A 27,679-nucleotide genomic window follows, 5' to 3' on the forward strand; every position below is an offset into this window, starting at 1 on the left:
AACATGTCCTTGTTGATATTGTTCCATAACCAAAAGGTGTGCCTGTTCCAAACTTTCCCGTTTTAGAGGCCATTGCTTAACCACAACAGGTTTATCAGTAATCCAAGTAAGTAGCAGTGGCAAAGTCCAAGCAATGACCATTACTGTAAAGGGTGATCATTAGTGAGGACAAGACCCAGTTGAGCAAGAATATCACGGCCAATTAGGCAGTGAACAGTAGGTGGCAGTGTTGTTATAGAAAATGCTGTCGATGCTTGTTTCCCTTCAATCTCGACTGTCAGTACAGGGGTACGATTAGCCAGTGTCATTCCTCCGATGCCAGTGGCAGTGGTTGCTGAGGGCTGTATTGGCCAGGTGGAAGGCCAGTGTGCAGGATCAATTATACTCGAGTCAGCACCTGTATCGAGGAGTCCCTTAAGTGTGATACTGCGTCCTTGATAAGTCAGACGACAGGACTTCTTAGGTCGAGTATTGAGGTCTATGGTGAGCAAGGTTAGGCCTCCCATAGATCCGAAGCTCCCTTCATTCCTGGGCTCTTGTGTAAGGGACATTAGTCCCTTGGTCATTTGAGGCAACGGAATCAATTGGGCTAGTCTCTGCCCTTTGGGTACTTTCACGGGGGGATACGGAGTATGGACCATAATCATAAGTTCACTTTTACAATCAGAGTCAATAACCCCCGGCTCAACATACAGACCCAGAGTAGTAGCAGAGAAGCGACCAATTATCAAGCCCCCTATTGGCTGGCCATTTATAAAAATAGGGCCAAAAAGTCCAGTGGGAACCTTATGCAAGTGAGTGGAAAGGATGTCAACATCTACTGAGGCTGCCAGGTCCAAGCCGAGGCTCCCGGTTGTTGCTGGTTTGAGTTGTCAGGGGGTGTTGACAGTGCAGCTGCCATTTGTGTCCCTGCGCGGCCGCTGCTCACGCTGTTCTTCGAGTTTCCCTGCTTCCTTCGACAAGCAGTGGAGTTGTGTGTGTTGGATTGGCATTTATTGCACCATACTCCCGTAGCTCCACATTCTCGGCGGATGTGACCTACATTTCCACATCGGTAGCACTTCATTCGATTGCTGCCAGCGTTGGTCGAGCGGGGGTGTGCGGCTGCCGCTTGGAGGGGAGCAAGAGCTGCCATGACTTGATTTTGAGAGCTAATAGTTTGCTCACGCAGGGCTATGGCTTGTTCCTGTAATCCCTCTCCTATTTTCTGCAGAGCATTTACTAAAAATATCTGGGGGCCAATCGGCATAGAGGCAGCCTTTTCTAATAGGTCCTGCACCTTCCAATTCCCCGGGGTCGAATTAATCAAGGCTCTAGTGGTGGGATTGCCGTTTTGTAGGATGCATTGTCTTAGCAGGGCGTCTTGCATATGATCTGCTACTCCCGCTTTAGACAATGCATCCATGATCTTATCTACAAAGGCACCAAGGGGCTCGTCTCTACCCTGTTTGATTCCCATATATATAGGTATCCCTCCCAGGGTTTTAACTTTATCCATCGCTCTTTTGGCCACTGTCATAGCTTCCCTGAGTTTGTCGGGTCCTAAAGCTGCTTGGGTCTCAACTCTCAGAAATGCGCCTTGCCCTATTAGTTCATCAACCGTGATCCCTGTCAAGGCATCCCCCGGGCCCTTGGGAGATTTACACTCAATGCAGCCTCCTCTCTCCAGTGCGCTTCAAACAACAGTCGTTGATGTGGGGTATAAATCAATTTGGCAATGCCTCTGATATCTGCAGGCAACAGCACTTGGGCATTAAACATGTAATCGAGCATCTGTTTAACCGGTTCACTAGAAACTCCATAATTCCCCACTGTGGCACGCAACTGGGCCAGCATTTTCCAATCTAAATTTTGCACCTGTGCCTGTTGCCCACCCCCCTGCGGGTTAGGCGTATAAATGACTGGAAACGCTAAGGTCTCCTGAGCTGCTGCAACAAGATCAGCGTCCCCCTTTTCCATCCCCTCACGGGCGAGCGTGCTCCAGATTTCACGTCTCTCCCTGGCCATGGCCTCCGCGAGGTCAGCTTCTGCCCCAGGGACAGGCTCCTGGCTACTGAGAGAAACAGTTGCCCGAGGTGGGGGAGGGGGGTTGTGTTGAGCATTCCCGGGGATCGCGATACTCAGAGGCTCGGCGGGGGGGGGGTGGATGGCACGGATGAAGGCACATTAACCATCGTAAAAAAGGGGGGATTTGGAGCACTAGGATCTGCCGGTAAACCGTAATCGCGATTACGCTCTTGTGCTGTCTTTACTCTCTCAGCTGCCCTTTTTTCCGCTTGGAACATTAACAACTCATTGTGAATTACTTTCCATACCTTGCTCATTTTCTTTGCGGGTTTATCATCGTCTAACGTAAATTCCCACAACTTATCCCCATATTTTCGCCATTCCCCTAATTCATGTACGGTATGCGGGTCTGAGAAAAAGGAATACGAGGCTGCATGCTGCAATAAAGCAGGGAGATCTTTATCTAAATCAAGCCCCTTAAATTGCCTCCATCTGAGAAAGGAGGTGAAAAGGTCATATGCTGCTTGCCTATCCATACTCACGTCAGCGCTGTTGCAGCCCCTCCAGGCTTCGGCAGCACGTATCGGCTGAGCTCACGGCTGTGGTCACTCAGGGCGCGGCTCCAGGTAAAGCTTAATCGCCGTCCGTCTAGCTGCGGGACCCGAACCCAACGCAACGTCTCACAGATCCAGGCGGGGGGGGGTCCCGTCCGTTCAGGCGCCAATTGTTGGTGAGAGTGTCGCGGGAAAACGAGTCTCATGATATCATGGTCAACAAGTTTTCAGTTTATTGGAGTCGATTACAGTTTCTTTATACAAGCACTAACTAGTTCATACGGATTGCAAAAGCGAAGCTCAGGATTGGTTACCTTTCTATTAACACATATATCTCTTTGCGATAAGCCTTGCGGTTACTGTTTCTTTATACTTGATTACTTTTCTGCATACCAAGCAATATTTCATTTTTATCGAGACATCTGTATACTCAAGGTTGTTAGGAGATGTCTGGCTCTCAAGGTTGTTAGAAAACATCTGTTTCTCAAGGGCATAGTTTTCATGCTACAAGTCACGTATTCTCACACTCTCATCAACTTAACCCTTTCGTGTCCCTTGCTGCGCAGCCATTCTTCAGCTAAACTCTCAACAGGGGCATTCACAGGGCTTCCCTTACCGGTGCCTCCGTTGGTGTTTGGTCAAGTGAGAGCTCCTGGAGAAGCTCTTCCCACACTGGGGACACTCGTAGGGCCTCTCCCCAGTGTGGATCCGCCAGTGCAGGAGGAGATTTGATCTGGCCTGAAACCTCTTCTTACACTCGGGACATTCGTAGGGCCTCTCCCCAGTGTGGATCATTTGGTGGGTGATCAGTTGGGACCTTCGGCTGAAGCCCTTCCCACATTCCCCACATTTGTATGGCCGTTCCCCAGTGTGGATCATCTGGTGGTGGATCAGGTTGGATCTCTGGCTGAAGCTCATCCCACACTCCCCACACTCGTAGGGCCTCTCCCCAGTGTGGATGCACCGGTGGGTGATGAGGGTGGAGTTTTCCTTGAATCCCTTCCCGCAGTCGGGGCAGCGGAAAGGCCTCTCATCCGTGTGAATCCGATGGTGCCGGAGGAGATGGGAGCTGGTCTGAAACCTCTTCTGACACTCGGGACACTCGTAGGGCCTCTCCCTGGTGTGGATGCGTTGGTGGGTGACAAGGGCAGAGCTGCAGCTGAAGCCCTTCCCACACTCCCCACACTCGTAGGGCCATTCCCCAGTGTGGATCATCTGATGCCTGATCAGGTGGGAGCTCTTCCTGAAGCTCTTCCCACACTCCAAGCACTTGTAGGGCTTCTCCCCATTCTGAAGCTTCTCAGGGACCACCAGCTCTGAGCTCTGGCTGAAGCTCTGCCCACCTTCCTGACCCAGAGTGGGCCTTTCCTCCTCAGAGCACCCTGGGCTGGGTTTGCAGCCCCTCCTTGTGTGGGATCTCCGGGGCTTTTCCTCCCTGTTGGATTCCTGTGCTGTGGAGTTGCTCAAAATGGCCTCTTCCATGAGGTTGTGCCGCAGGGATTTGTCCTTCCTGGTCTCCATCCTCAGCTCCTGCTCTGGGGGAGGAAGGACAAGGAGAGGATGGGATTTGCCTCCGTGCCACAGGGAAGGGCAAGGAGATCCCTCCAGTGCATCCCCGGCAGAAGGGCACCAGCAGCGGGGCTGTCCTGCAGCCGGGGGCCAGGCTGGGCTGGGAGATGGAGCAGGAGAGAGGAGGAAAGGGGCACTGACTTCCTCCTCACCTGCTTCGGTGTCCTGGGACATCTTCTTCTTCCTTGCAGCCTCCCAGGGGCTGGGAATGGAAAATCCTGGTTTGGGGAAAAACAAAGGATGAGTACGCTGAGTTTGAGGGTCCCTCTGTCCCAGTCCATCCCTAGAAGTCCCTGGCCACCTGGGCTCCATAAAAACCTCCCAAACACCAAGATCCAGCCCTGAAAAAGCCTCCCAGGAGTTCCCCGTCCCTGCTCCCTCCCCTTTGCTGTTCGGGGCTCCCCCCTGTCCCAGCTGCTGGGGTCACACTTGGATTGGGGGTCCCCTTCTCCTCGCTGCCCGCCCTCCCCAGGCTGCCGGGAGTCCCAGCAATCCCAAAAGCTCCCCCCTCCTGGCTCTCCCCATTGAGGGTGCTGGGCTGCCACGATCCGCTGGTACAAGTGGGGGTCCTGATGTTTCATTTTACCCATCTCAGAGTGCAAAGGACACACAGCAGGGGGACTTCCAATATCACTGAAAGCAAATGCACCTTTTATTGATGCCCTCAGCAGATGGGATAGAAGGGTTAGGAAGGAGATAAAGGATAGAGAGACAGAGAAAGAGGGCAAGGGGAAATAGCTACCAACAGAGAGACGAAATCCTCGTGGTCCAGCCAACAGATCTGTATTGTCACATTGGGGAGAATCTCAAAGTCTTTGGTTAACTCAGGGGTCTTTTATAGTTGAGGGAGCAGGTACAGGGCAGTGGAGAATAAGCTGAGAACAAGCACAGACAGTGCAGTTCCGAACTGGACAAACCAGTCCCGGCAGCGAGCAGGACCCATTGTTTCAGGACTCCTTGCCATGGGAAACCAGTCTTGGTCCAGCGATCACACCTGAGGGAACACTTAGCAGACATCCCGCTTCCGTCAGGCCAGCGCCCTGTGTTAGAATTTTAAGGGTCTCAGTCTCAGCCCGTGGGAGGGGGCCTCAATCTCCGTCCTTGATGGTGGTCATGAGGCAGATGAGGGATCTTCCATGGGGGATCACCAAAGCTGAGAGGTGGGGAAATTAACCCCTCATTAACCCTGTTGTGGTGAGTGGGGATCGTGCAGCAGGTGAAATGTACAGAGCACGCTGCTCCTTGCCAAGCCCTGCCAGGAGCCGTGCAGCGTGGCAGCCCAGCAAACACACCTGCAAACAATCACCTGGTGAGAATCCACCTCAACCAGGCCAGAACTGCACTCAGGGTCTGCAGGGTCTGAGTCTCTGTCCTTGCAAAGGTCGTGAGGCACATGAGGGAAACTTTGGACTATCTCTTACACCATGGACACCTGGATGAGAGGGTCGGTTCTTTTCCATAGGAAGGAAAGCACAGAGCCACAGGGTGTGGAAGGCAGGTGAGAGCCTCACTGGGCCAAGGCCAGCCAAACTCGTCAGTAATGGCAGATTTTGTCTGGGAGCAATCTTTGGATACAGGGAATTTTGGAAGTGGAACCCCAGTGTTGGCCATGGGTGGCTGGAGTAGCAGGACAGGTCTTTCCCATAGGAAGGAAAGCATGGAGCCTTCCCCAGTGTTTTGGGGACAGATGGGAGGTGAGCCTTGTGAAACCATTGCAAGGCAGACTTGTCCTGGCAATATTCCTATAGGAACAATCCCTGGAAATAAGGAAATTTGGAGGTTAAATCTGAATTCTTGCCATGTTTGCCAGGAGGAGAAGGACAGATCTTTTCTACAGGAAGGAAACAGGGAGCCCCAGTGTTTCAGCAGCAGATGAGAGGCAGACCTTGACATTCCAAGATCAGCCTGACCTGATCCCCCCCCTCCCCACTCCCCCTGGGAGGCCAAACCAGTCTGACCTGTTCCAGGTTCCCTTGGTTCCATGGGGTCTCGAAGTGTCATAATGATGCATTGATTCCATGGGGTCCAGCAGTGTCCCAATGACTCCTCTGTTCCATGAGCCCTGCAGTGTCACCCTGGACCCTTGGTTCCACACAGCCCTACAGTGCCACCAAAGCCTCCTGGTTCCATGAGGCCTCACAGTGTCACAATGATTTACTTATTCCATGGGGCCTCATAGTGTCCCAATGGTCTCCATGATCCCATGAGTCCCCTCAGGGTCACAATGGTCTCCTTGGTTCCATGGTGCCCCACAGTGTCACAATGGTCCCTTGGTCTCACAGGCCCCACAGTGTCACAATGGTCCCTTGGTCTCACAGGGCCCCACAGTGTCACAATGGTCCCTTGGTCTTATAGACCCCACAGTGTCACAATGGTCCCTTGGTCTCACAGTGCCCCACAGTGTCACAATGGTCCCCTGGTCTCACAGACCCCACAGTGTCACAATGGTCCCTTGGTTCCGTGGTTCCTGTGCTGGTGCATTCCCCCCTCCCCTTCTCAGGCCGCCCTGCCAGCTGAGAAATGCTCGCTGGGCCTCGGCCTTGGCCAGCAGCCCCTGGGCTCAGCTCCTCTGGAGCTCATCACAAACCCTGTCTGCTCCAGGCACTGCTGCTGCCCAGCCAGCTCCTGGCTGCTTTAGGAGCAGCCCTGGGAACTGTTTGTGTTCCCTCAGTGGCACAACATCCCTGTTCTCAGCCTGCCAAAGAAAGCTGCTGATGCCAAGTGCAGCCAGGGTGAAACATGGCTGGGACTGAAGTCCCTCTCTTGGGGCCCTACAAACAGCGCTCCAAAAGGAGCCCTTGGAGCTCTCCTGGGCCAGCGACTCCCTCTGAGTGGGGCCTCTCCGAGCCGGGAACTCTCCCATTTGCTGCACTCGGGGGATCCCGAACAACGAGGGAGCCTGGGCCGATCCCCCCACTCCTCCAGGCTCAACCCTTCCCCGCTGGGGAGATGCCAAAGCATCCACAGGGAGCATTTCCCTGCCCTCAGGGGAATTTCTCACAGGTGCCCTGCACTGACTCTCTGAGTCTGTGTGCACACAGGAGTGCCTGTGCTGGGGAAATGTGGCAGAAATGCTGCTCTCGGAGGGCTCTGAGTGCCTTGGGTAGCTGAGCCAGTCAGGCCTGTAAGTAAGGTTAAATCAAATGGTCTAAGTGACACTGTAGTCCCCTTGATTCCATGAGGCCCTGCCATGCTCTAATGGCCCCTTGGTTCCAGTGTGTCCCAAAGTGTCAGAACAGTCTCCATTGTTCCATGAGGCCCCACAAAGTCACTGTGGTCCCCTTGGTTCCACAGGGCCCCACAGTGTAACAATGGACTCTTGGTTCCATGAGGTGCCACGCTGTGTCACAATGGCTCATGGTTCCATGGGGCCGCACAGTTTAACAATGGTCCCTTGGCTCCATGAGGCCTTGCTGTGTCACAATGGACTTGGGATTCCATGAGCTTTCCTGCTGCCAAAAACAGTCTCCCTGGTTCCACAGTGTCACCATGGTCCCTTTGTTCCATGAGGTTCCATAGCAGAACCTTGGTTCCATGGCCACCTTGGTTCTGTGTGACCTTGCAGTGTCACAATGGAGCTGTGGTTCCACGAGGCCTTGCTGTGTCACAATGGCCCCTTGGTTCCAAGAGGTTTCTCAGGGTCACAATGGTCTCCTTGGATCCATGGTGTCACAATGGACCATTGGTTCAATGTGGCCCCAGTGTGCCAAAATGGATTTTGGTTCCATGGGGTTCCACTGTGTCACCATGGACCCTTTGTTCCATGAGTTTGGACAGAGTCACAGCTGACTCCTGGGTTTTGTGAGGTCCCATGGCCACCAAATCTCTGAAATATCAGAACAAGGCTCCTTAACACTAATTTGCTATTTAAGAGGGGATCATTTATTCAGGCCTTGGGTCTAGTGAGGGATAACTCCAAACCTTATGTGGACATGTAAATCTACCAGTGTGTTGCTTATACACAGTCACTAAATGTGAATTACAATTTACCCATTTCCATAAAACCCACCCCAAGTTCCCAGGTTCAGTCCTTGCTTTTTCTATCACTGCATTCTTGAGCCAGATGTCTTCTACACTTCCAACTGTCCTTGCTGGAAAAGCAGCTCCTGCACACCTTGTTCCTGTGTTAAAAGTTCACAGGCACGGTAAAAATGGAATTAACCCTTTTGGTATCAAGGCCAAGGCTTTGTGTGGCCAGGCAGGGGCAGCAGGAGGCAGAGCTGTCAGCAAAGGAAGGGCCAGCGAGGTGGGGCAGCCGGGGGATGACGACAGCCTGCAGGGACAGAGGCGCAGGGCAGGGACACCGTGGGACAGCCTGGGCTGCAGAGGGCACAGGGATGTGCAGCAGCTGCAAGGCCCTGACAGAGCCAACCTGTGCAGCACTTTGGCCGTGGCTGCTGGCCCAGGGCTGAGGCCACGAGGGGACAAGTGACCCTTGCAGCCCTGGGGCCTCATTGCCTCCTTGTCCCTGCTCAGCAGCCTGGCAGGGGCCGCCCCATGGTCCTGCCCTTGGCATGGCACATCCCCACATCCCAGTGCCCATCCTGGGAAGAGTCCTGAGCAATGAGGGAGGGACAGGATCTGCCTTGCCAGGGGCTGGGGCTCAGGCCTGGGCCCTTTGCATTCCTGAAACACATCCAGGTTTGCTCAGCACTAGAGACACCTTTCCCTTGCTTGTCCACAGGTGTCATCAGTGCCTCCAGTGTTCTGCTCTGACTGGGGATACTTTCTCATTGTGTCCCTCAGTGGGATCCATTAAAACTTTGGAGTTTGATTCTGACTTCTAATTCTTGAGAAGTTTTTTGAACCTCTCTCAGGGACTGAGTTTTATGTAAACAACACCAAAGCCCCGAGAGAGTCATTAAATCTGGGTGCTGTGTCTGTGCTGCTGAGCTGGGCCAGGCTCCTGGCACAGAGGCAGGTCCTGCCAATCCAAGAAGAGCCTCAGAAAGACATTTCTCCTGAGGAGCAGCTCCTCTCCCAACACAGCAGGGCTGAGGGCTTTGCCTGTAGGTACCTGAGAGCACTGAAGCCGACAGGCTCAGAGCAGCTGGAAGGACAATTCTGAGCTCATTCATGGAAAATCTTCACCACTTCTGACACAGTCAGTCTCTGGCTGCAGGGACCTCCTGAAGCTGACCCAGGACAGGACTGATGTGACTGTAAGGAAGGCTCTGCTGCCGTTTCTGTTTTGGGGGAGGATGTGCTCCAGAGCGGGGCTGTCCTGGGCACTGTCAGAGGGACAGGGCAGGACGGCTCCTGCTGCCAGGGACGGCTGCAGGGGGTGAAGCTGGGGCTGCAGCCAGGGCTGCCCAGGGCTGTCCTGCAGAGCAGCTCCTGCAGCCCTCAGGGCTCTTGGCCAGCCCAGGGGATGTGCCACCTGCCAGGGACAGCTCTCAGCCTGCCTGGCAGCTCCCCATGGACTGTGCAGGGGAGAAGCTGGAGCTGGAAGGAGTGACCCCCATCAGGGCAGGTTCCTCCTGTGGTGGAGATGGTACAGCATGGCCAGGGCTGCTCTCAGCTTTCTCCTAAAGGGAAGGGAAAGGGGCTGTCAGCTTTGTCTGTGTCACTGAGACTCCTGCACTGTCACCCTGGGCATCAGCAGACTGCCTCAGATCTCCCTCAGAAAGTGCCTCCTCACCCTCCTCTACCTACAGAGAGCAGCAGCAGCACCTTGGCTTGCAGCATCTCTGTTTTTCTGCCCTGCCTTTAAGGCCCAGGGAGAGGCCCCTGGGCAGTGCCCTGTGCTGGGAGGGGTCTGCAGGGCAGAGCTGAGCCTCCAGGGCAGGGCTGGGCTCTGGCAACACTGGCAGGGACAAGGCTTGGATAGAGAGAAACAGCTCCCAGTAGGTACAGCTCAAGGCAGCAGAGAGCCAGAGGAACCCTGAATATCCCTTCCTGTTCAGCAACTAAGGAAAAAAAGGAGAGAAGTGATTAGGGAAATTTATTTTGAAATTGGTGCCATCAAAATGTCACTGTATTTTTCAGGGACGTTTTAAGTTCAATCACACTGAAATAAAGGAGATGAATCACACTGAAATAAAGGAGATGAAATGAGCAAAGGGCAGCTATGTGGGGACACGCAGGTCTGATGGCACTGGAGCACAGGGGAGCCCTGTTTTCCCTCTGGACTTCTCAGCATGCAGGCTGAGAGCAATGCTGAAGATAATATGAGGCAGTAACTCAGCAGCAGAAAGACCAAGTCAAAAATAAAAAAAAAAGTTTAGTGAAGTTCCCTCAGAGGAAGAGAAGTAATTTTGGAAAGATTTCAAATAGAAAACATAGGATGGATTAGAAGAAATTTGCCCTACCTTGTAAAGTTTTTTTTTTTTTTAATTCCCAGAGGGAAGAAATGTCCAACAGCAGCTCCATCAGCCACTTCCTCCTGCTGGCACTGGCAGACACGTGGCAGCTGCAGCTCCTGCACTTCTGCCTCTTCCTGGGCATCTCCCTGGCTGCCCTCCTGGGCAACGGCCTCATCATCAGCGCCGTAGCCTGCGGCCACCACCTGCACACGCCCATGTTCTTCTTCCTGCTCAACCTGGCCCTCAGCGACCTGGGCTCCATCTGCACCACTGTCCCCAAAGCCATGCACAATTCCCTCTGGGACACCAGCACCATCTCCTACACAGGATGTGCTGCACAGCTCTTTTTCTTTCTCTTCTTCATCTCAGCAGAGCTTTCCATCCTGACCATCATGTGCTATGACCGCTACGTGTCCATCTGCAAACCCCTGCACTACGGGACCCTCCTGGGCAGCAGAGCTTGTGCCCACATGGCAGCAGCTGCCTGGGCCAGTGGCTTTCTCTATTCACCGCTGCACACAGCCAATACATTTTCCCTGCCCCTGTGCCATGGCAATGCCCTGGGCCAGTTCTTCTGTGAAATCCCACAGATCCTCAAGCTCTCCTGCTCCAAATCCCACCTCAGGGAACTTGGGCTCATTGCTGTTAGTGCCTGTTTGGTATTTGGTTGTTTTGTGTTCATGGTTTTCTCTTATGTGCAGATCTTCAGGGCTGTGCTGAGGATCCCCTCTGAGCAGGGACGGCACAAAGCCTTTTCCACCTGCCTCCCTCACCTGGCCGTGCTCTCCCTGTTTATCAGCACTGGTGTATTTACTTACCTAAAGCCCCCCTCGATGTCCTCCCCATCCCTGGATCTGGCCCTGTCAGTTCTGTACTCGGTGGTGTCTCCAGCCCTGAACCCCCTCATCAACAGCCTGAGGAACCAGGAGCTCAAGGCTGCAGTGTGGACACTGATGACTGGATGCTTTCAGGAACATTAAACTGCTGGACAATTTCTGCAAATCACTTGTAACAAAAGTCATCTATGATACTTCTTGTTGAATTAGTTGTGGGGAATTTTTTTCCTTTGTTTTACTTTTTTTCATATTGTCCACAATAAATCTAATTTTTGAGCCATTTGTCATTTTGTTTGTGTCCACATTCCCTGTGGCCACAGACTGTGTCAATGAGGGGCTGCACTCTTGGTGGCTTTCAAGGAACTCAAGGATCTCCCAGCAGAGTTTTCTGCAGAGATGCCCTTTTGCTGCCTTCTCTGGAGCTGCAGCAGCAATGTCTGTGTGCAGAGCTGGGGGCAGATCAGTGCTGGCACAGCAGCACTGGTCCTGCTGGCCACACCATTCCTGATCCAGGCCAGGAGCCATCGGCCTTCTTGGCCACCTGGGCATACAGCTGGCTCATGTCCAGCCTGCTGTCCATCAGTCCCTGCAGGTCCCTTTCTGCCTGGCTGCTGTCCAGTCACTCTGTCCCCAGCCTTTAGCACTGCAGGGGTTGTTGTGGCCAAAGTGCAGGACCCGGCACTTGGACTTGTTAAACCTCACTTTGTTGGGTTTGGGCCCTGGATCCAGCCTGTCCAGGGCCCTCTGCAGAGCCTTCCTACCCTCCAGCAGATCAACATTCACATCCACCTTGGTGTCATCTGCAAAGATGTCCTTGGTTCCAAGGGGCCCCTCAGCATCACAATGTCCCTTTGGTTGCACCAGGCCCTGCACTGTCAGACTGGTCTCCTTGGTTCCATGGGGCCCCAAAAAGTGACAATGGACTCCTTGGTTCCATGGGGCTTCACAGTGTCACAATGTTCTCGTTGGTGCCGCAGTTTCACAGTGGCCCCTTGGTTCCATGGGGCCCCAGGGTGTCACAAAGGCCCCATGGTCACATGAGGTCCCACACTGTCACAATGCTCTCTGTGGTTCCACAAGTCCCCTCAGTGTCACAATGGACTCCTTGTTTCCACGAGGCCACACAGTGTCACAACGGCCTTCCAGATTCCTGGAGGCCCCAGAGTGTCACAGTGGCCCCTTGGTTACACAAGGTCCTGCAGTGTCACAATGTCCCCTTGGTTCCATGAGGCCCAGCAGTGTCAGAAGGGCCCCTTGGTTCCCCTGGCCCTGGACTCTCCCAAAGCTCTCCTTGGTTTCACAGTGTCACAATGGTGAAACCCCTCAGTTACACGAGGCCCCGCAGTGTCACAATGGCCTCTGTGGTTCCACCAGGACCCAGTGTCACGGGGACTCCCTGGTTCCATTGGGCCCCAGAGCACCACAATGGGGCCCTGGTTCTATGGGGCTGCACAGTGTCACCATGGTCCTCTTAGTTCCACCAGGCCCTGCAGGGTCACAATGGCCCCAGAGTGTCCCAATCATCACAGAATGACAGAATCAAATAGGCTGGAAAAGACTTTTGGGATCATCAAGTCCAACCAATGCCCTAATACCGCCTTGTCACCCAGACCATGCCACTGAGTGCCACTGGAGAGGAACAGTGACTCCGCCACCTCCCCCCTGGCCTGCCCATTCCAATGCCCACTCACCTTTTCTGTGAAGAACTTCTTCCTCTTGTCCAGCCTAAACCTCCCCTGGTGCAGCTGAAGGCTGTGTCTTCTTGTGCTGCCCTCCAGCAGATCCACACTCACACCCAGCTTGGTGTCACCTGCAAATTTGGTGATGGTGGGCTCGATCCCCTCCCCCAGATCATCGGTGAAGATGTTAAACAGGACTGGGCCCAACACTGATCCCTGGGGACAGCACCAGGGACTGGACACCAGCTGGGTGCAGCACCATCCCCACCCCTCTCTGGGCCCAGCCTCCAGCCAGCTCTTCCATCTCCCAGCCAGGAGGGAACCTGCCCAAGCCGTGGGCTGCAGCTTTTCCAGGGAATGCTGTCAGAGACAGTGTCACAGGCTTTGCTGAAGTCCAGATGGACACATCCACAGCCTTTCCCACATCCACAGGTGGGTCACCTGGTTATAAAAGCAGATCAGGGTGCTCAGGCAGGACCTGCCCCTCTTAAATCCACGCTGGCTGGCTCTGACCCCTCGGCCATCCTGTGGGTGCCCTGTGGTGGCACTCAAGGTGATCTGTTCCATAACCTTGCTGGGCACCGAGGTCAGGCTGACAGGCCTGGAGTTCCCTAATCCTCCTTCCAGCCCTTCTTGGGATGGGCTCACACTGGCACCTCCAGTGCTCTGGGACCTCCCTGGTGAGCCAGGACTGATGGTAAATGATGGGGAGCAGCTTGGGGAGCTCATCCACCAGCTCCCTCATCCCCCTAGGATGGATCCCATCCCATCCCATCCACCTGTGAGCATCTGAGTGGCTCAGCAGGTCACCAGCTGCTTCCTCCTGGATTACAGGGGGCCATTCTGCTCCCTGTGCCCATCTACCAGCTCAGGAGAACTCTTGTCCTGAGGACAACCTGTCCTATTATTGAAAATTGATACAAACAAGGTGTTAAGTAGTTTGACCTTTTCTTTATGTTTAGTTACTATATTTTCCACTGGATCCAATAAAGAGTAGAGGTTCTCCTTATACCACATTTTGCTATTAATTTATTTATAGAAATATTTTCTACTCTTATTCACACAAGTGGCCAGGTTAATCTCTAATTGAGATTTCACCTCTTTCCTTTTTTTCTGCATGACCTAAACAACATCCTTGAGCACTTGCTAAGTTGACTGACCTTCTGTCCAAAGTTAATGCACCTTCTTCTTTCCTGAGTTCCTACAAAAGTTCCATGGGCAATCAAGGCAGTCATTTTCCTCACCACCTCATCTTTTGCCACACTGGGACAGGCTGTTCCTTCCCCCTTAAGATTACTTTCCTGAAATGTGCCCATCCTTCCTGCACCCCTTTTTTTTTTTTTTTAAGGGCTGTTTCCCTTAAAAAAATCAATGCCTATTTCAGAACTCCCCACATCTGCATCCTAAATAGGCCACAGGCTGCCCTTCCTAATTCCAGTGTGGATGTTTTGTTGCTGCTCCTCCTTCTTTCACAGATCATTGAAAACTTGATAATTTCATGGTCCCTGTGCCCCAGGCAGCCTCTGACCCCCACATCTGATTTTCATATCTATTCAAACTGCATGAGGAGGTGCTTGGATTCAGTGCCAATTGGAGATTGCACATATCAGTGAATTAACAGGGGAAAAAAACCTAAATAGGACCTAGGAAATATTTTTTCACTGTCTTGCTACATATAATATACTTCAAATACACTTCTGAATTCTACTTAACCACAAAAGATTTGAAAACTTAGATCAAATTGTTTCCAGAGGCTTGGTTTGTTAAGGTGTTCTGAATGTTAATAAGCCCTGGGGCACTGAATTCCTGCACTGAGGAGCTGAAGGCTGAAGAAGCCTTTGGAGCAGTAAAATTCAGCAGCAGCCTCCAAGTTGCTGAGGATGTCAGCAGCCCCCACTGAGGCCATCCCTGCCCAGAGACCCTGGGGGAATGGGCAGACAAGGAGAGCGTCCCTGGGGCTGGGGCAGCAGAACTCAGAGGCACCAGCGGCTCCAGCTGGGAACTGGAGTGTGGGATGGGGCTGTGAAAGCCCTGCCTGGGCTGTGCCCAGCAGGACACACAAGCCCTGACCCCTATCCCCCAAACAACTCTCTTAAGGAGACATTTAAAAGGACTGACAATTGTTTGTGTCCTCTGAGTTGGACTCCCTGGAGAAATACCAACAAGAGATTCTCAGGAACTCAAAACAACACAACAGCTTTTGCTGGGAACTTTAGGAAATCAGAGAAACTTTGGCAAAAGATTTAATTTGATATTCAATCTACAGAAAACACTTCTCAAAGCATTACCTTGGCCCATTCAACTTCACAAACACTACGCCTGTTCAATTTTAAGTTACTCAAAATTTGCAAGAGGACAGAAATAGAAGAAGTAGACACAGAAAGAGAGGAAAAATAAGACTTAGGGAAGCACGCACACAGCTACCAGCTCCTGGATTCCAGTGGGGTTCAGATGGAAATTCCAAGAGGAGATAGGGTCAAGAGGTGTGCTTGCCTTGTGGTCAGCCTTAAATACCCCTTGATCTTCCTGGGCCCTTCCCCAGCTGGAACTTGGGGTCATTTGGTCACTCCAGAGCTGGGATGGGGCTCCAGAGGTGGCTGTGGAGCATTGCCTGTGCTGTGCCAGGGCCTGGCAGACACTGCTGGGCTGGGATAGAGGCTCTGGGGGGATTGGGGTTCCCAGGCAGGGCAGTGCTGGGGTTCCAGGGCAGGGCAAGGCTGGACCTGCCCCTTCCTTCCCAACACACAAAATGTTTCCAGCCAACAATCTCCTCCAGTCTGTCACAACAGGCAATGTTGGAGGTGGAACCCCAATTCTGGCCATAGGCACCTGGACAAGAACGACAGTTCTTTTCCATAGGAAGGAAAGCCCAGAGCCCCAGTGCTTGGAAGGCAGATGAGAGCCTCACTAGGCCAAGGCCTGCCAGAATTGTCAGTAATGGCAGATTTTTCTGGGACCAGCCTTTGGATATAGGGAATTTTGGAGGTAGAACCCCAATCTCAGCCATGGGCACTAGGAGAAGCTGGAAAGTTCTTTCCCATAGGAAGGAAAGCCCAGATCCCCAGTGCTTTCGGCACAGATGAGAAGTATCCCTTGACATGCCAAGGTCAGCCAGACCTGTCAGGTGGTCCCCAGGAGCCCCAGCTAGCCAGACCTGTTCCATGTTCCCTTGGTTTCATGGGACCCCACAGTGTCACAATGGTCTCCTTGGTTCCATCAGGCCCTGGAGTGTCACAATGTTCCCCTTGCTTCTGCAGTGCCACAATGGCCCCGTGCTTCCATGAGGCCTTGCAATGTCACAATGGCTTCGTGGTTCCACAGAGCCCTGATGTGTCACGATGGCCCCTCGGCTCCGTGTGCCCTCGCTGTGTCACAGCGGCTCCTCTGTGACACTGCGGCTGCATAAGGTCACTGTGGACCCTTGGTTCCTTGGGGTCTCTGAGTTCACAATGGTCTCCTTGATCCCACGAGGCAGCACAGTGTCACAATGGCCCCTTGGTTCCATGAGGATCTGGAGTGTCACACAGGTTTGTGACATTTGTCCTTGCTGCCCCTCACATCCCCCTGCCCCACAAACAGCCCCGAGCCACCCGTGAGGGACAGGCCCTGCTGTGCCAGGCTGGGCTCAGGGCTTGGCCTTTCTGCTTCCCCCAGCCAGCCCAGGCCTTGCTCAGCATTGCAGTTCCCTGCTCTGAGCCTTGGGCTCCCTGCAATCCTGGCCTCAAGGATCTGCTCTCACCAGTCCTTGGGGAGCCTTTGGCAGTCCCTGCCCTCAGTGGGGCCCAAGGGACTCGGAGTTTTGCTCCTGACTCCTTGAGCAGCTTCCTCACCCTTCTCTCAGTGCCTGAGGGTTCTGGACTTCACCCCAAATCCTCCATGGGGATCATTAAAGAAAAGGAAGCCCTTAGGGACGCTTTGTCTTCATTCAATTGTCTGCAAGTCTCCAGGGCTTGTGCACCTGATTGGAGTCAGTTTAGAGTTCAATTAAGGAGGAAGATTTCCAAGTGCACCTCATGACATTTTTTCTTTAATCAAGTGAGTATTCTCTTATTTTCCAGTTCAGAGAAGAGCTGATAGAAGCATTCCCCAGGTGATCTTGACACTGAAGGTCTCCTTAGGAGGTCTGGGCATGTAGAAGAATGAGCCCCTGACGGCTGACCCTGTGTGGACAAGCTGCTCCTCACCCCCAGCCTCACCATGTCTGACATCGCCCACCGGGCACTGACATCCCTGTGCCCTGCAGCAGAACCTTGTCCCTGAGCTCTGCAGCTCCATGTCCCAGCCCATTGCACCGTGTCCCACCTGCTCTCCTCAGGGCTCTGCCTGCACACAGGCCCAGGAGAAGTTTTCCTCTTGGGAAGGAGAGAATGGAAAAGCCTGAGCAGGTTTCCTAAACAGCAAACCCCACTCAGGAGCCACATGCTCAGCACAGGCTGCCTGGAATGGTGTCACCTTTCTACAAGGAACAGTGTGACCAGAAATGATCTCTGGAAGCAGAATTCTCTGAGTCTCCCAGTTGAATTCTCTGTCCCACTCCTTTCCCTGGATCTCTGTTTCAGATGGAAGCTGCTGGTGCCATCCTCACCTTTAACCTCCCTCTGGAATGCAAACAGGTGTTCCCAGGTGTGTTAAGCAGGATTTGCTCAATGTTTCCATAAATCTTTTGTGTCCCCCATGGAACGAAGGGGCCATTTTGGCACTGAGGGGGTGACGTGGAAGCAAGGAGACAATTGTGACTCTGGGGTCCCACGTAAACAAGGGGCCATGGTGACACAGCAGGGCCACGTGGATCCAGTGGTCCATTGTGACACTGTGGATCCAAGGAGACCATGGAGACACCCCCAGAACCTCATGGAACCAAGGAGTCCATGGTGACCCAGCGGGGCTGCATGGAGCCAATGGTCCATGGTGACACTGCCCATCCAAGGAGGCCATTTGGACACTGCGGAAACTCATGGAGCGAGGTGGCCATTGTGACACTGAAGAACTTCATGACACCAAATATCCATGGGGACACAGCAGGGCATCATGGAACCCAGGAACGGCTGTTGGCAGTGCGGAAACTCCTGGAACCCGGGGCTGTTGTGGCACTGCAGCACCAACACAGCTGCTGCACCTTGTCCCCTGCCCTGCACAGCTCCTTGGGAGGCACGGCAGGAGCAGCACCCTGGGAGCCTCGGGAATGCTCCTCTGGGATCCATGGCACACACTCCCAGGGGCTGGAATTCCAGTTCCCAGCCAGGAAAAGATGTTCCTGCCCTTGAAGGCAAAGCTTTTATGGAAGAGCCAAAAGCCAAGTGCAGCAGGATCCTACAGTGACATTTCACTGCCAGCCTTCATAACTTCACCCATGGTTGTCGTAGCTCATGGATTGGGAATTAAATCAGGGCAGGGTGTTAGGTGGGAGCTGCCCTGGGTCAAAGGAGACACTGAGAGAGAAAAAGAGCAGGCAATAGAAGGCAGGAGAGAAAGGAGATGTTTTGGTTTGGAATGACACATGTCTGCTAAGGAAGGCAGGAGCCTCTCCTGAAATAGAAAAATGTAGACTCTTTCTTTCTGAATTGTTATTATTTTGAAATAAAGGGGGGCTCTCAGGTAAAAATATGGGAGCAGGAATAGCAGTATTTTCTCAGGGAAGAAAATAAAAAGATAAAATAAACAATGCAGTAAACGAAAACAACACTGACAGAGTCAAAAAATAACCAGACACTCTGTTGGACAGGGTGTTGGCCACAGTCCAATTGGAATGGCGGCTGCAGTCCTCCTGCAGTGTCAGGTGTGATTCTGTTGGAGAAGTGATCCTGTAGAAAAGGGTGTCTTCTTCTGAAGAGGAAGAGGCAGCTGTTCCTCTGAGAAATCCAGCCCAGAAAAAGCTTTGTTGGTGGGCCAGAATCTCAAGACTAGATGCAGGTAGGAATGCTTGGCTCCTCCATCTGGGCGGAGCATCTCACAATGGGATGTTACAGTTCTTATCAGTCATGCAGTGACATTCAATAGCCCATTATCAGCAGATGTCTCCCCTGAGGGGGGACTGATTGTGGAAGAGATAAGGAAAAACTGCCCACTTAACACAGGACAACTGCCATACAGATGGCAAATAGAACACATCTTGCTTTTCAGTCTGGGGCAGGAGGTCAGAAACAAAATCAGCTGAGAAGGCGGCACTCTGAAAAGCAAACCAAAATTGACAGAAAATGAATGGAACAGAAATCAATAATTCTGGAAGTTTTATTTACTATCAAAATAAATCACAACCACTCAGACCCACACAATCTTAATCCCACAACCTCAAATTTAGATCTCACTTCTCCCGATCTCCTTCCAACCCCATCTCACCCTAGAGGCTGTGGAATTGAGTAATTTTGGCATGGGACTGAGGTGGGAACCAGCCATTTTGAGGTGGGATTGAGCAATTTTGGGGTAAGAATGTGGGGTTTCCAGTGGGATTGAATAATTTTTAGGTGACAGAGCAATCCACCTTGGCTTTTGGAGTGCAAAGATATGGAGAATACTACCAGATATCCCCCAAGAACCCACAAATCCTCCAGAATACGTTTCCAAACCATAAATCCTACCTCAGATACCTCTTAAATGGTGGGACTTTTGACATCTCTGATCAATACTCTTTTTAGTCATTTTTCAGGTGTTTTCAAGTGATAAAGACAAATCAGAAGAAAATTAGGGTCAAACCAAAACCAGAGAGCCCTTGAGCATCCCCTGGGCACAAGACAAAACAAACTCAGCAGAAATTAAATTTAACCCTCCATAAAATGCCTTGAGGAATATTTGCTCTTCCCACAAGTCTCTTGTGATGGAAACACAAACAAATCCCAAACATTAATAAACCAGCAGCAGAATAAATTCTGTGGCAATTCCAAATTCCATCACTTCCAGCACAGCTCTACCTCAGATGCTGGCAGGTTCCAAAAAAGAAATATGGAAATTTGGCCCAATACAGATTATTAAAAGGAAGGGAAAGCTCTGTGGAGCTGTCACAAAGGTGAAGGGAACGAAGAAAATAATGATTCTCATATTTGGAAAAGCCCCCAAGCCTGCAAATTCACTAATTATTCGGGAGTTTAGCTACTTGAGCTGGGCTTCTTGTAGGACTTTAGTAGCCTTGTGTTCCTCACCTTGGGGTGACTGATCCTGGTCAGTTTCACTGGTATGATTTGCTCCCTTTCCTCCAGTGACTTTAACGAACTTTTCAGGGAAGGACAGGAATATATTTTCTTTACACTGGCCACCCACAACAGCCATTTTCCTCATAAGTTCTCCCAAAAGTTGCTCAGAGGAAGCTGCATCCAAGTTTCCAAGAGTTCCTCCAGAAAGAGGCAGAACCTCCTCAGAGGAGGGAACCAGACTGTTGTCAAAAAGGCACTTGGGGTCAGACAGCAGTGCCCTGAACTCACTGTGCAAAATAGTGTTGCAAGCTGGTTAATAAAATTGTTAGAGAAATGCCTCTGCCCCAATTAAGGTGCTACCAAGACCAAATCCAAGGTGGATTTTATTGAACAACAAATGTGAGGAAGAGAGAGGGATGGAAAGAAAGAAAAAAGGGGGGAGAGCAAGGGAGTGACAGGGACAGAGAACTCCCCTGGGGCTGGGCAAGTGTGACATTGTCCCCTGTGTGCGTGTCCTTCCCAGGGTGGGGGTTTTACACCTGAGCCAGTTTGGGTAAGGGGGGTGGTGTTCACCCCCCACCCCGAGCAGGGATTGCCTCACTGTTTCAGGTTACAGCGTCAGATATAACCAAAAGTGTTTTCAGTCACCATCTCCATAAACTGTTATCAACAGGTGGGGCAGTGTTCTTTATCTCTTCCATGGCTCAGCCCTGATAACGCCCTCCAGGGGCCATCTTCTGTTAATGGGCCATTGAGTGTCACTGCAGGACTGATAAAATTACATCATCCCATTGTGGGATGCTCCGCCCAGGGGGAGGAACCAAGCATTCCTGCCTGGATATAATCTCACCCATGCAGCACCACAACCACCTTGCCTACTGGATTCCCAGAGGACAAGAGCTCCATAACCACCACTGGACCTTCAGAGGAAGACCAGACCCTTCTACAGGATCACTGCTTTGACAGAATCACGTTCATCACTCCAGCCGGACTGCAGCCACCATTTCATCAGACTGCTACCACCACCCTGAGCAACGGGGTGTCAGGTTATATCCTGACTCTGTCCGATTAAGCCAGTGTTTCTGTATAATTGCCTTGATCTTAATTTTCTTAGTCAATTGTGATTCTGGTTTAGACTCTCTCCCTGGTTTGCCTTCCACCCAGGACAATACTGAATGTGCTCATCTCTTGTTTTCCTCCCAAAACAGAATTTCCCATCCCCAGCCCTTTGCCAGATGGAGGAGAAGGCTGTGAGGAAGAGGAAGGAGCCCTGGGACACCGAGGCAGGTGAGGAGGAAGTCAGTGCCCCTTTCCCCCTCTCTCCTGCTCCATCTCCCAGCCCAGCCTGGCCCCCGGCTGCAGGACAGCCCCGCTGCCGACGCTCTGCTGACGGGATGCACTGGGGGGATCTCCTTACCCTTCCTTGTGGCACGGAGGCAAATCCCATCCTCTCCTTGTCCTTCCTACCCCAGAGCAGGAGCTGATGATGGAGACCAGGAAGGACAAATCCCTGCAGCAGAACCTCATGGAAGAGGCTGTTTTGAGCAACTCCACAGCGCAAGAATCCAACAGGGAGGAAAAGCCCTGGAGATCCCACAGGAGGAGGGGCTGCAAACCCAGCCCAGGGTGCTCTGAGGAGGAAAGGCCCACTCTAGGTCAGGAAGGTGGGCAGAGCTTCAGCCAGAGCTCGGAGCTGGTGGTCCCTGAGAAGCTTCACGATGGGGAGAAGCCCTACAAGTGCTTGGAGTGTGGGAAGAGCTTCAGGCAGAGCAACAATCTGAAACGACATCAGATGATCCACACTGGGGAATGGCCCTACGAGTGTGGGGAGTGTGGGAAGGGCTTCAGCTGCAGCTTCGACCTCATCATCCACCAGAGGTTCCACACTGGGGAGAGGCCCTACGAGTGTCCCGAGTGTCAGAAGAGGTTTCACACCAGCTCCCATCTCCTTGAACATCAGCGGATTCACACAGATGAGAGGCCCTTCCGCTGCCCTGACTGTGGCAAGGTCTTCAAGCAAAACTCCACTCTTGTCACCCACCGGCGCATCCACACTGGGGAGAGGCCCTACATGTGCCCCACATGTGGGAAGATGTTTCAGAGCAGCTACAGTCTCCTCCTGCATGAGCGGGTCCACACCGAGGAGAGGCCCTTCCTCTGCTCTGACTGTGGGAAGGGCTTCAAACAAAACTCCAACCTCATCAGGCACCGGCGCATCCACACTGGGGAGAGGCCCTACGAGTGTCCCCAGTGTGGGAAGAGCTTCACCCGGAGCTCTTACTTGACCCAACACCAACAGAGCCACTGGTGAGGGAAGCCCTGTGAGTGCCCCAACTGCAGGAGGAGCTTCGTGCACCGCTCCACCTTCACCCCCCATTGAAGAACCCACATTGGGAAGAGCCCTGGTGATCCCTGTTCCCTGTGATCCATGCTGGGAAGACACCTGTACCTTCTCCTGCCCCTGCCAATGACCTTATGTGGGACTGAAGAACATGATGGTCTGGCCATGGCCCTGTCACTACATTCACTCCTACCTCAGGTCATTGCCAGGGGCAGGAAAGGGACTCTCTCTCTCTCTCTCTCTGAGAAGAGTGTCCTTTCCAGGCAGGAGGAGATGCGTGGCCAGGAAGATACAATTGATGGTGATGTAATTTCCCCTGTAAATAATTTTTCTTATCCCTTCTGTTGTCAATATTTTTCTAGTCCTGCTTGTTCCTCATCTCGTTGCTGTTCCCAGTAAATTGTTCTTATCCCAGCCTGGGATCTTTCCCTTTTTTCCTTCAGTGGAAGGTGGGAGGGCAACGAGAGCCAGCGCGGTTTTAGCAGGAGCAGGAAATTGGGGAATCCCATTCCTGAATCCCAGCCTGTGGAAACCGAGCATCCCAGCTGGTGCCAGCCCTGGTGGCCATGGCAGCAGCCTTGGGAGCGGGTCCCTGGCTGGGGCTGAGGGAACCTCTTCACTCTGGTGCCCAGGGACAGGAGTGGAGGGAGCGGCTGCAGCTGAGTCGGGGCAGGCTGAGGTTGGATCTCGGGGAAAGGTTTTTGCCCAGAGGCTGCTGGGGCACTGCCCAGGCTCCCCAGGGAAGGGTCACAGCTCCAGGGCTCTCTGAGCTCCAGCAGCATTTGGACAGCGCTGCCAGGCCCAGGCTGGCAGTGTTGGGGTGTCCTGTGCAGGACCAGCAGTTGGACTCGAGGATCCTGATGGGTCCCTCCCAGCTCAGCCAGTTCTGTGGTTCTGGGATCCCATGAGTCTGGGGATGGGAGTGCCAATGGTTGCCATGGAAACGGGCTCTGGCTGCAGGCCTGAGCTGGTGTCCATGGCAACCACCCCTGGCATGGGGTCTCCATGGAGCTGCCCAGGGACTGACCATAGCAACAGGGGCTGGGGAAGGTTGCCATGGAAACTGACCATAGCAACAGGGGCTGGGGAAGGTTGCCATGGAAACTGACCATAGCAACAGGGGCTGGTGCTGGTTGCCATGGAAACTGACAATAGCAACAGGGGCTGGTGCTGGTTGCCATGGAAACTGACCATAGCAATGGGTCCTGATGAGGTTTGCTGTGGTAATCCAGGGCATCCCTCTGGCTGCCCTGGCAGGTCTGGGACCCTGGCAGGGGTCAGGAACTCCCCTGTACAGAGCCCCCAGAGACAGTGCCTGTGATCTCTGTCCATGGAAAAGAGTTTTCAATCTTACAGGATGAATTACACACTCTGAGTGTTTGATATGAGTAATAATTAGTGTGACACGGGTGCAAAAGTAGAATTTTAGGATTCTAGGTAAGGGGTTCAAAGGAGGCAAGATGGAGGAAATCGTGTGTGTCCTGTCCTTTTTCATCTTCTTCATGCCTTCCATGTTTCACTGCAGTGTTGGCATTTTTCTGTTGGTTTAGACTGGGGACACATTGTTCAACACAGGTGATAGGTATTGGCACATTATTGTAAATATAGCACAGGTAGTTTCTGGTATATAATGTTTGTAACTTCCCACTGAGGGGCAGAGCCCTGCACGCTGTCCCACAAGAAAGGCCTACTGCAGGTCAGACAGAACATGTTATAGATAAGCAAGAATAAACAACCTTGAAAACCAGCACAGATGAATTATGACTTCTTCTTTGGCAGCGGGGCTCAAAGACAGCAAATTTCTGCAATTTTGGGATCATTTAAATACCACAGATTCTGACATAAATGGCATCCCTGGGTGGGCTCGAACCACCAACCTTTCAGTTAAGAGCCGACAGTTTGCATATTAAGGTTCAGATATTTTGACAGGCCCTCAGAGGGGTTTCATGGGGACTTTCTAAGTGTCCCCAGGCTGCCAAAGAGCTGGGATGTCACAGGCACTCACAGGGGCTCCTGTCATGGGCAGACTGGGAGCTTTAGGCAAAGTTTATTAGAGAAGCTCCTGTCAGGTCAGGAGGCACAGAAAGGACCCCCAATAGCCCCTATAGATCCCCAAATACCCCCAAGGACCGCCAGCCTTTCTAAGACTCTTTTTGTGAGAGGAGCCTTGGAGCAGCAGGTTCCAATCCCTACCCCTGACATTTCAAGAGCTCGTATGTAAACAATTATAAAGGTGGAATTAAAACTTTATACAACTCTCCCTTAGCATTAGGAATTGTAAACCAGTGTTGGGGGTTGGGTTTTTCCTTTCTGTTTGTTCCTTATCATTGGCTGATGTTTATCGGCTGATCCCTTATTTTGGGAGGAGCTGCTGCTCTTGGAGATGGGAGTTTCCACTGCTGCTGCCGGAGCCCGGGCCAGAGCTGTTTCTTCTGTCCTGGGATGAGCCTCTGCTCGTGAGAACAGCCACTAAACTGGGACCTTATTTACACCTGCCCCACTAAAAGAGAGACCTATCCCTGTCTGCTCGGGTGCCCAGGATCCTGAGCTGGGCTCTCCCTGCCCTGCTTGGAGCCCCTCACCCCCTGCCTGCCGAGACATCCTGCCAGCCCAGCTGACTGCTTTTTGCCAGTGCTGCTGGGGCACCGAGCTGACTGCTTTCTGAGAGTCCTGCTGGGGCACCGGAGCCGGCTGCCCCGGGGTTTGTGAAGCAAAGCCTCTCTCCAGCCCTTCCCCCTTCGGACAAAGCCGCCATGGCCCCGCGCTGCCGAGCCCGGCCGGAGCGCCCCCTGCAGCCGCGTGGGGGTCAGCGCACCTGCCCTGCCCCGGGAGCCACAGCGCCCCTGCTGGCTGTGCCCGGAACTGCACCGCAGGGAAAGCGCCACGGCCCAAAGGCCGGGACTGGGCTCTGCTCTGTTTGCTGCTCGTGCCGCAGCTGCTGCTGCTTGTTTGCTTTGTTATACACACTAGGAAAGAGCTGACATTCCTATTCCCATATCTTTGCCTGCCTGAGAGCCCCTTGATTTCATGATTCTAATAATTTGGAGGGAGGGGGTTTACATTCTCCATTCCACAGGAGGCTTTTTGCTGCCTTCCCTAGCAGACACCTGTCTTGTAAACCAAGACCAGTTTTGGCACCCGATGTGCAGCCTGAGGGCATTGAGAGAAACAGGGTGAAATAAGAATAACAATTCTTGAGTAACATGATTTTTTTTGTTGTTGCACTGGATATAGAAACCTTGTTAGGTGTCACCATGTGGTCTAGCTTACCCTGGTTTGGGTGGCACATGGTTGTGGCTACATTTTTCCCATCCTATAACTATGGCAAATCTGGCTGATAATTAATTTGTTTGATGGGTTAATATGGTGAGGGATTTATGGATTTTTAATTTCTTCTGGATGGTGGGCACACAGATTTGAGGCTAACACATGCTAACTGTATGTGTTTGGAATTACTTTAATAATAGTACCTACTGTGAGAAAATGACACCAGGGGAAGTTTTCTCCCAACTCCTCAGCCAGCTCTTTGGGTCTACAGTGGTTAGTGTTGCTGCTATGCCTGTTAAGCCTATTCTGTTCAGCATTCAGAGGTAAGGGAAGATTGACTTAGATAACTATCGTAGCAGGGTGTCCCCAGCCTGTAATAATTAGCACTGACTCCATGATTCCAGAAGGCCGATCAATCCTTTTATTACATTATCCTATACTATACTGCTAAGAAACACTCATCACTCTTGCAGACAGTCCGATACAGACAGACCAGACTGGTTAATTGAAATCCAAACACCATCACCATTGGCCAATTTAGAAATCACCCTTTGATAAACAAATCTCCATAACACATTCCACATGTGCACAACAACAGGTGCAGCAAGTGAAGATAAGAATTGTTTCTCGTTCTTTTCTCTGAGCTTTCTCACAGCTTCCCAGGAAAATCCTGGGAGATCTCTCTCTCTGCTCAGAGGATATGTGATTACCACAGGTCAGTTGTGACAATGCAGGTCCAAGGACACCACGGTGACACTACAGAACCTCATGGAACCTCATGGAACCAAGGGGCCATTGTGACACTCTGCTGCCTCATGGAATCAAGGAGACCAATGTGAAACTCAGAGACCCCAAGGAAGCAAGGGTCCATGGTGACCTTGTGCAGCCGCAGTGTCACAGAGGAGCCGCTGTGACACAGCGAGGGCACACGGAGCCCAGGAGCCATTGTGACACATCAGGGCTCTGTGGAACCACGAAGCCATTGTGACACTGCAAGGCCTCATGGAAGCACGGGGCCATTGTGACACTGCAGAAGCAAGGGGAACATTGTGACACTCCAGGGCCTCATGGAACCAAGGAGACCATTGTGACACTGTGGGGTCCCATGGAACCAAGGGAACATGGAACAGGTCTGGCTGGCTGGGCCTCCTGGGGACCACCTGACCACCTTGGCATGTCGAGGGCTGCTTCTCATCTGCCCCTGAAGCCCTGGGGCTCTGGGCTTTCCTTCCTGTGGGAGAGAACTGTCCTTCTTCTCCAGGGGCCTATGGCCAAAATTGGGATTCCTCCTCCAAAACTCCATACATCCAAGGAATGCTCCCAAGTGAAAGACAGGTCTGGCTGCCCTTGGCCTCTTGAGAGATGCATCTCATCTGCTTTTGAAACACTGGGGCTTGATCACCAATGTAAATAGTTGTCCTTCTCAAGGTGACCGTGGTCAAAACTGAGATTCCTCCTCCCAAATTCCATGTATCCAAAAATTCCTCCATTACAAAACATGCCAGGAAGAACAGGTCTGGTTGGCTGAGCCTTCCAGGAACCACCTCTTTCTTCTTCTGCCTTTGAAACACATGGTCTCTGTGCTTTCCTTCCTATGGAAAAGAACTCTCCTTCTTATCTACACAGAAATAGCCAAAATTGGGGTTCCACCTCCCAAATTCTCTATATCCAAAGGTTGTTTTCAGACAAAAGCTACCAGGGCAAAGAGGTCTGGTTGGCGTAGACCTCTGATGGCAGCCTTTCATCTGCCCCTGAAACACTGGTGTTCTGTGCTTTCCTTCCTTTGGAAAAAAGCATCATTCAACTCCGGGTGTCCATGTCTCAAATTGGGATTCCACCTCTAAAATTCCCTATATCCAACGGTTGCTCCCAGACAAAATCTGCCAGTACCATCAACCCTGGCTGCCCCCTGCCACACTGAAGCTCGGTTCTTTCCTTCCCATGGAGATCACTGTGACACTGTGGGCACCTCATGGAACCAAGGGGATCATTGTGGC

General features: G+C 52.3%; 3 protein-coding genes across 3 annotated transcripts in view; 2 read left to right on the forward strand and 1 right to left on the reverse strand.

Moving 5' to 3' along the window:
• The window catches only part of LOC140680909 (uncharacterized), a 692,735-nt gene that overhangs the window by 622,472 nt on the left and 42,584 nt on the right, over positions 1 to 27,679 (forward strand). The gene's annotated exons all lie outside the window — the stretch shown is intronic.
• The window catches only part of LOC100226816 (uncharacterized), a 1,189,242-nt gene that overhangs the window by 117,213 nt on the left and 1,044,350 nt on the right, over positions 1 to 27,679 (reverse strand). The window contains 1 exon segment of the mRNA XM_072919754.1: positions 3,185 to 3,904. Within this exon segment, the coding sequence (XP_072775855.1) occupies positions 3,185 to 3,904 (720 nt within the window).
• LOC140680955 (olfactory receptor 14I1-like) lies at positions 10,483 to 11,415 on the forward strand. Its single transcript, XM_072919846.1, has one exon. It carries the CDS (start codon positions 10,483 to 10,485, stop codon positions 11,413 to 11,415), a length of 933 nt encoding a protein of 310 aa, XP_072775947.1.

The sequence above is a fragment of the Taeniopygia guttata genome, chromosome 30 (genome assembly GCF_048771995.1).
Source record: "Taeniopygia guttata chromosome 30, bTaeGut7.mat, whole genome shotgun sequence".
In the NCBI taxonomy this organism is placed as follows: Eukaryota; Metazoa; Chordata; class Aves; order Passeriformes; family Estrildidae; genus Taeniopygia; species Taeniopygia guttata.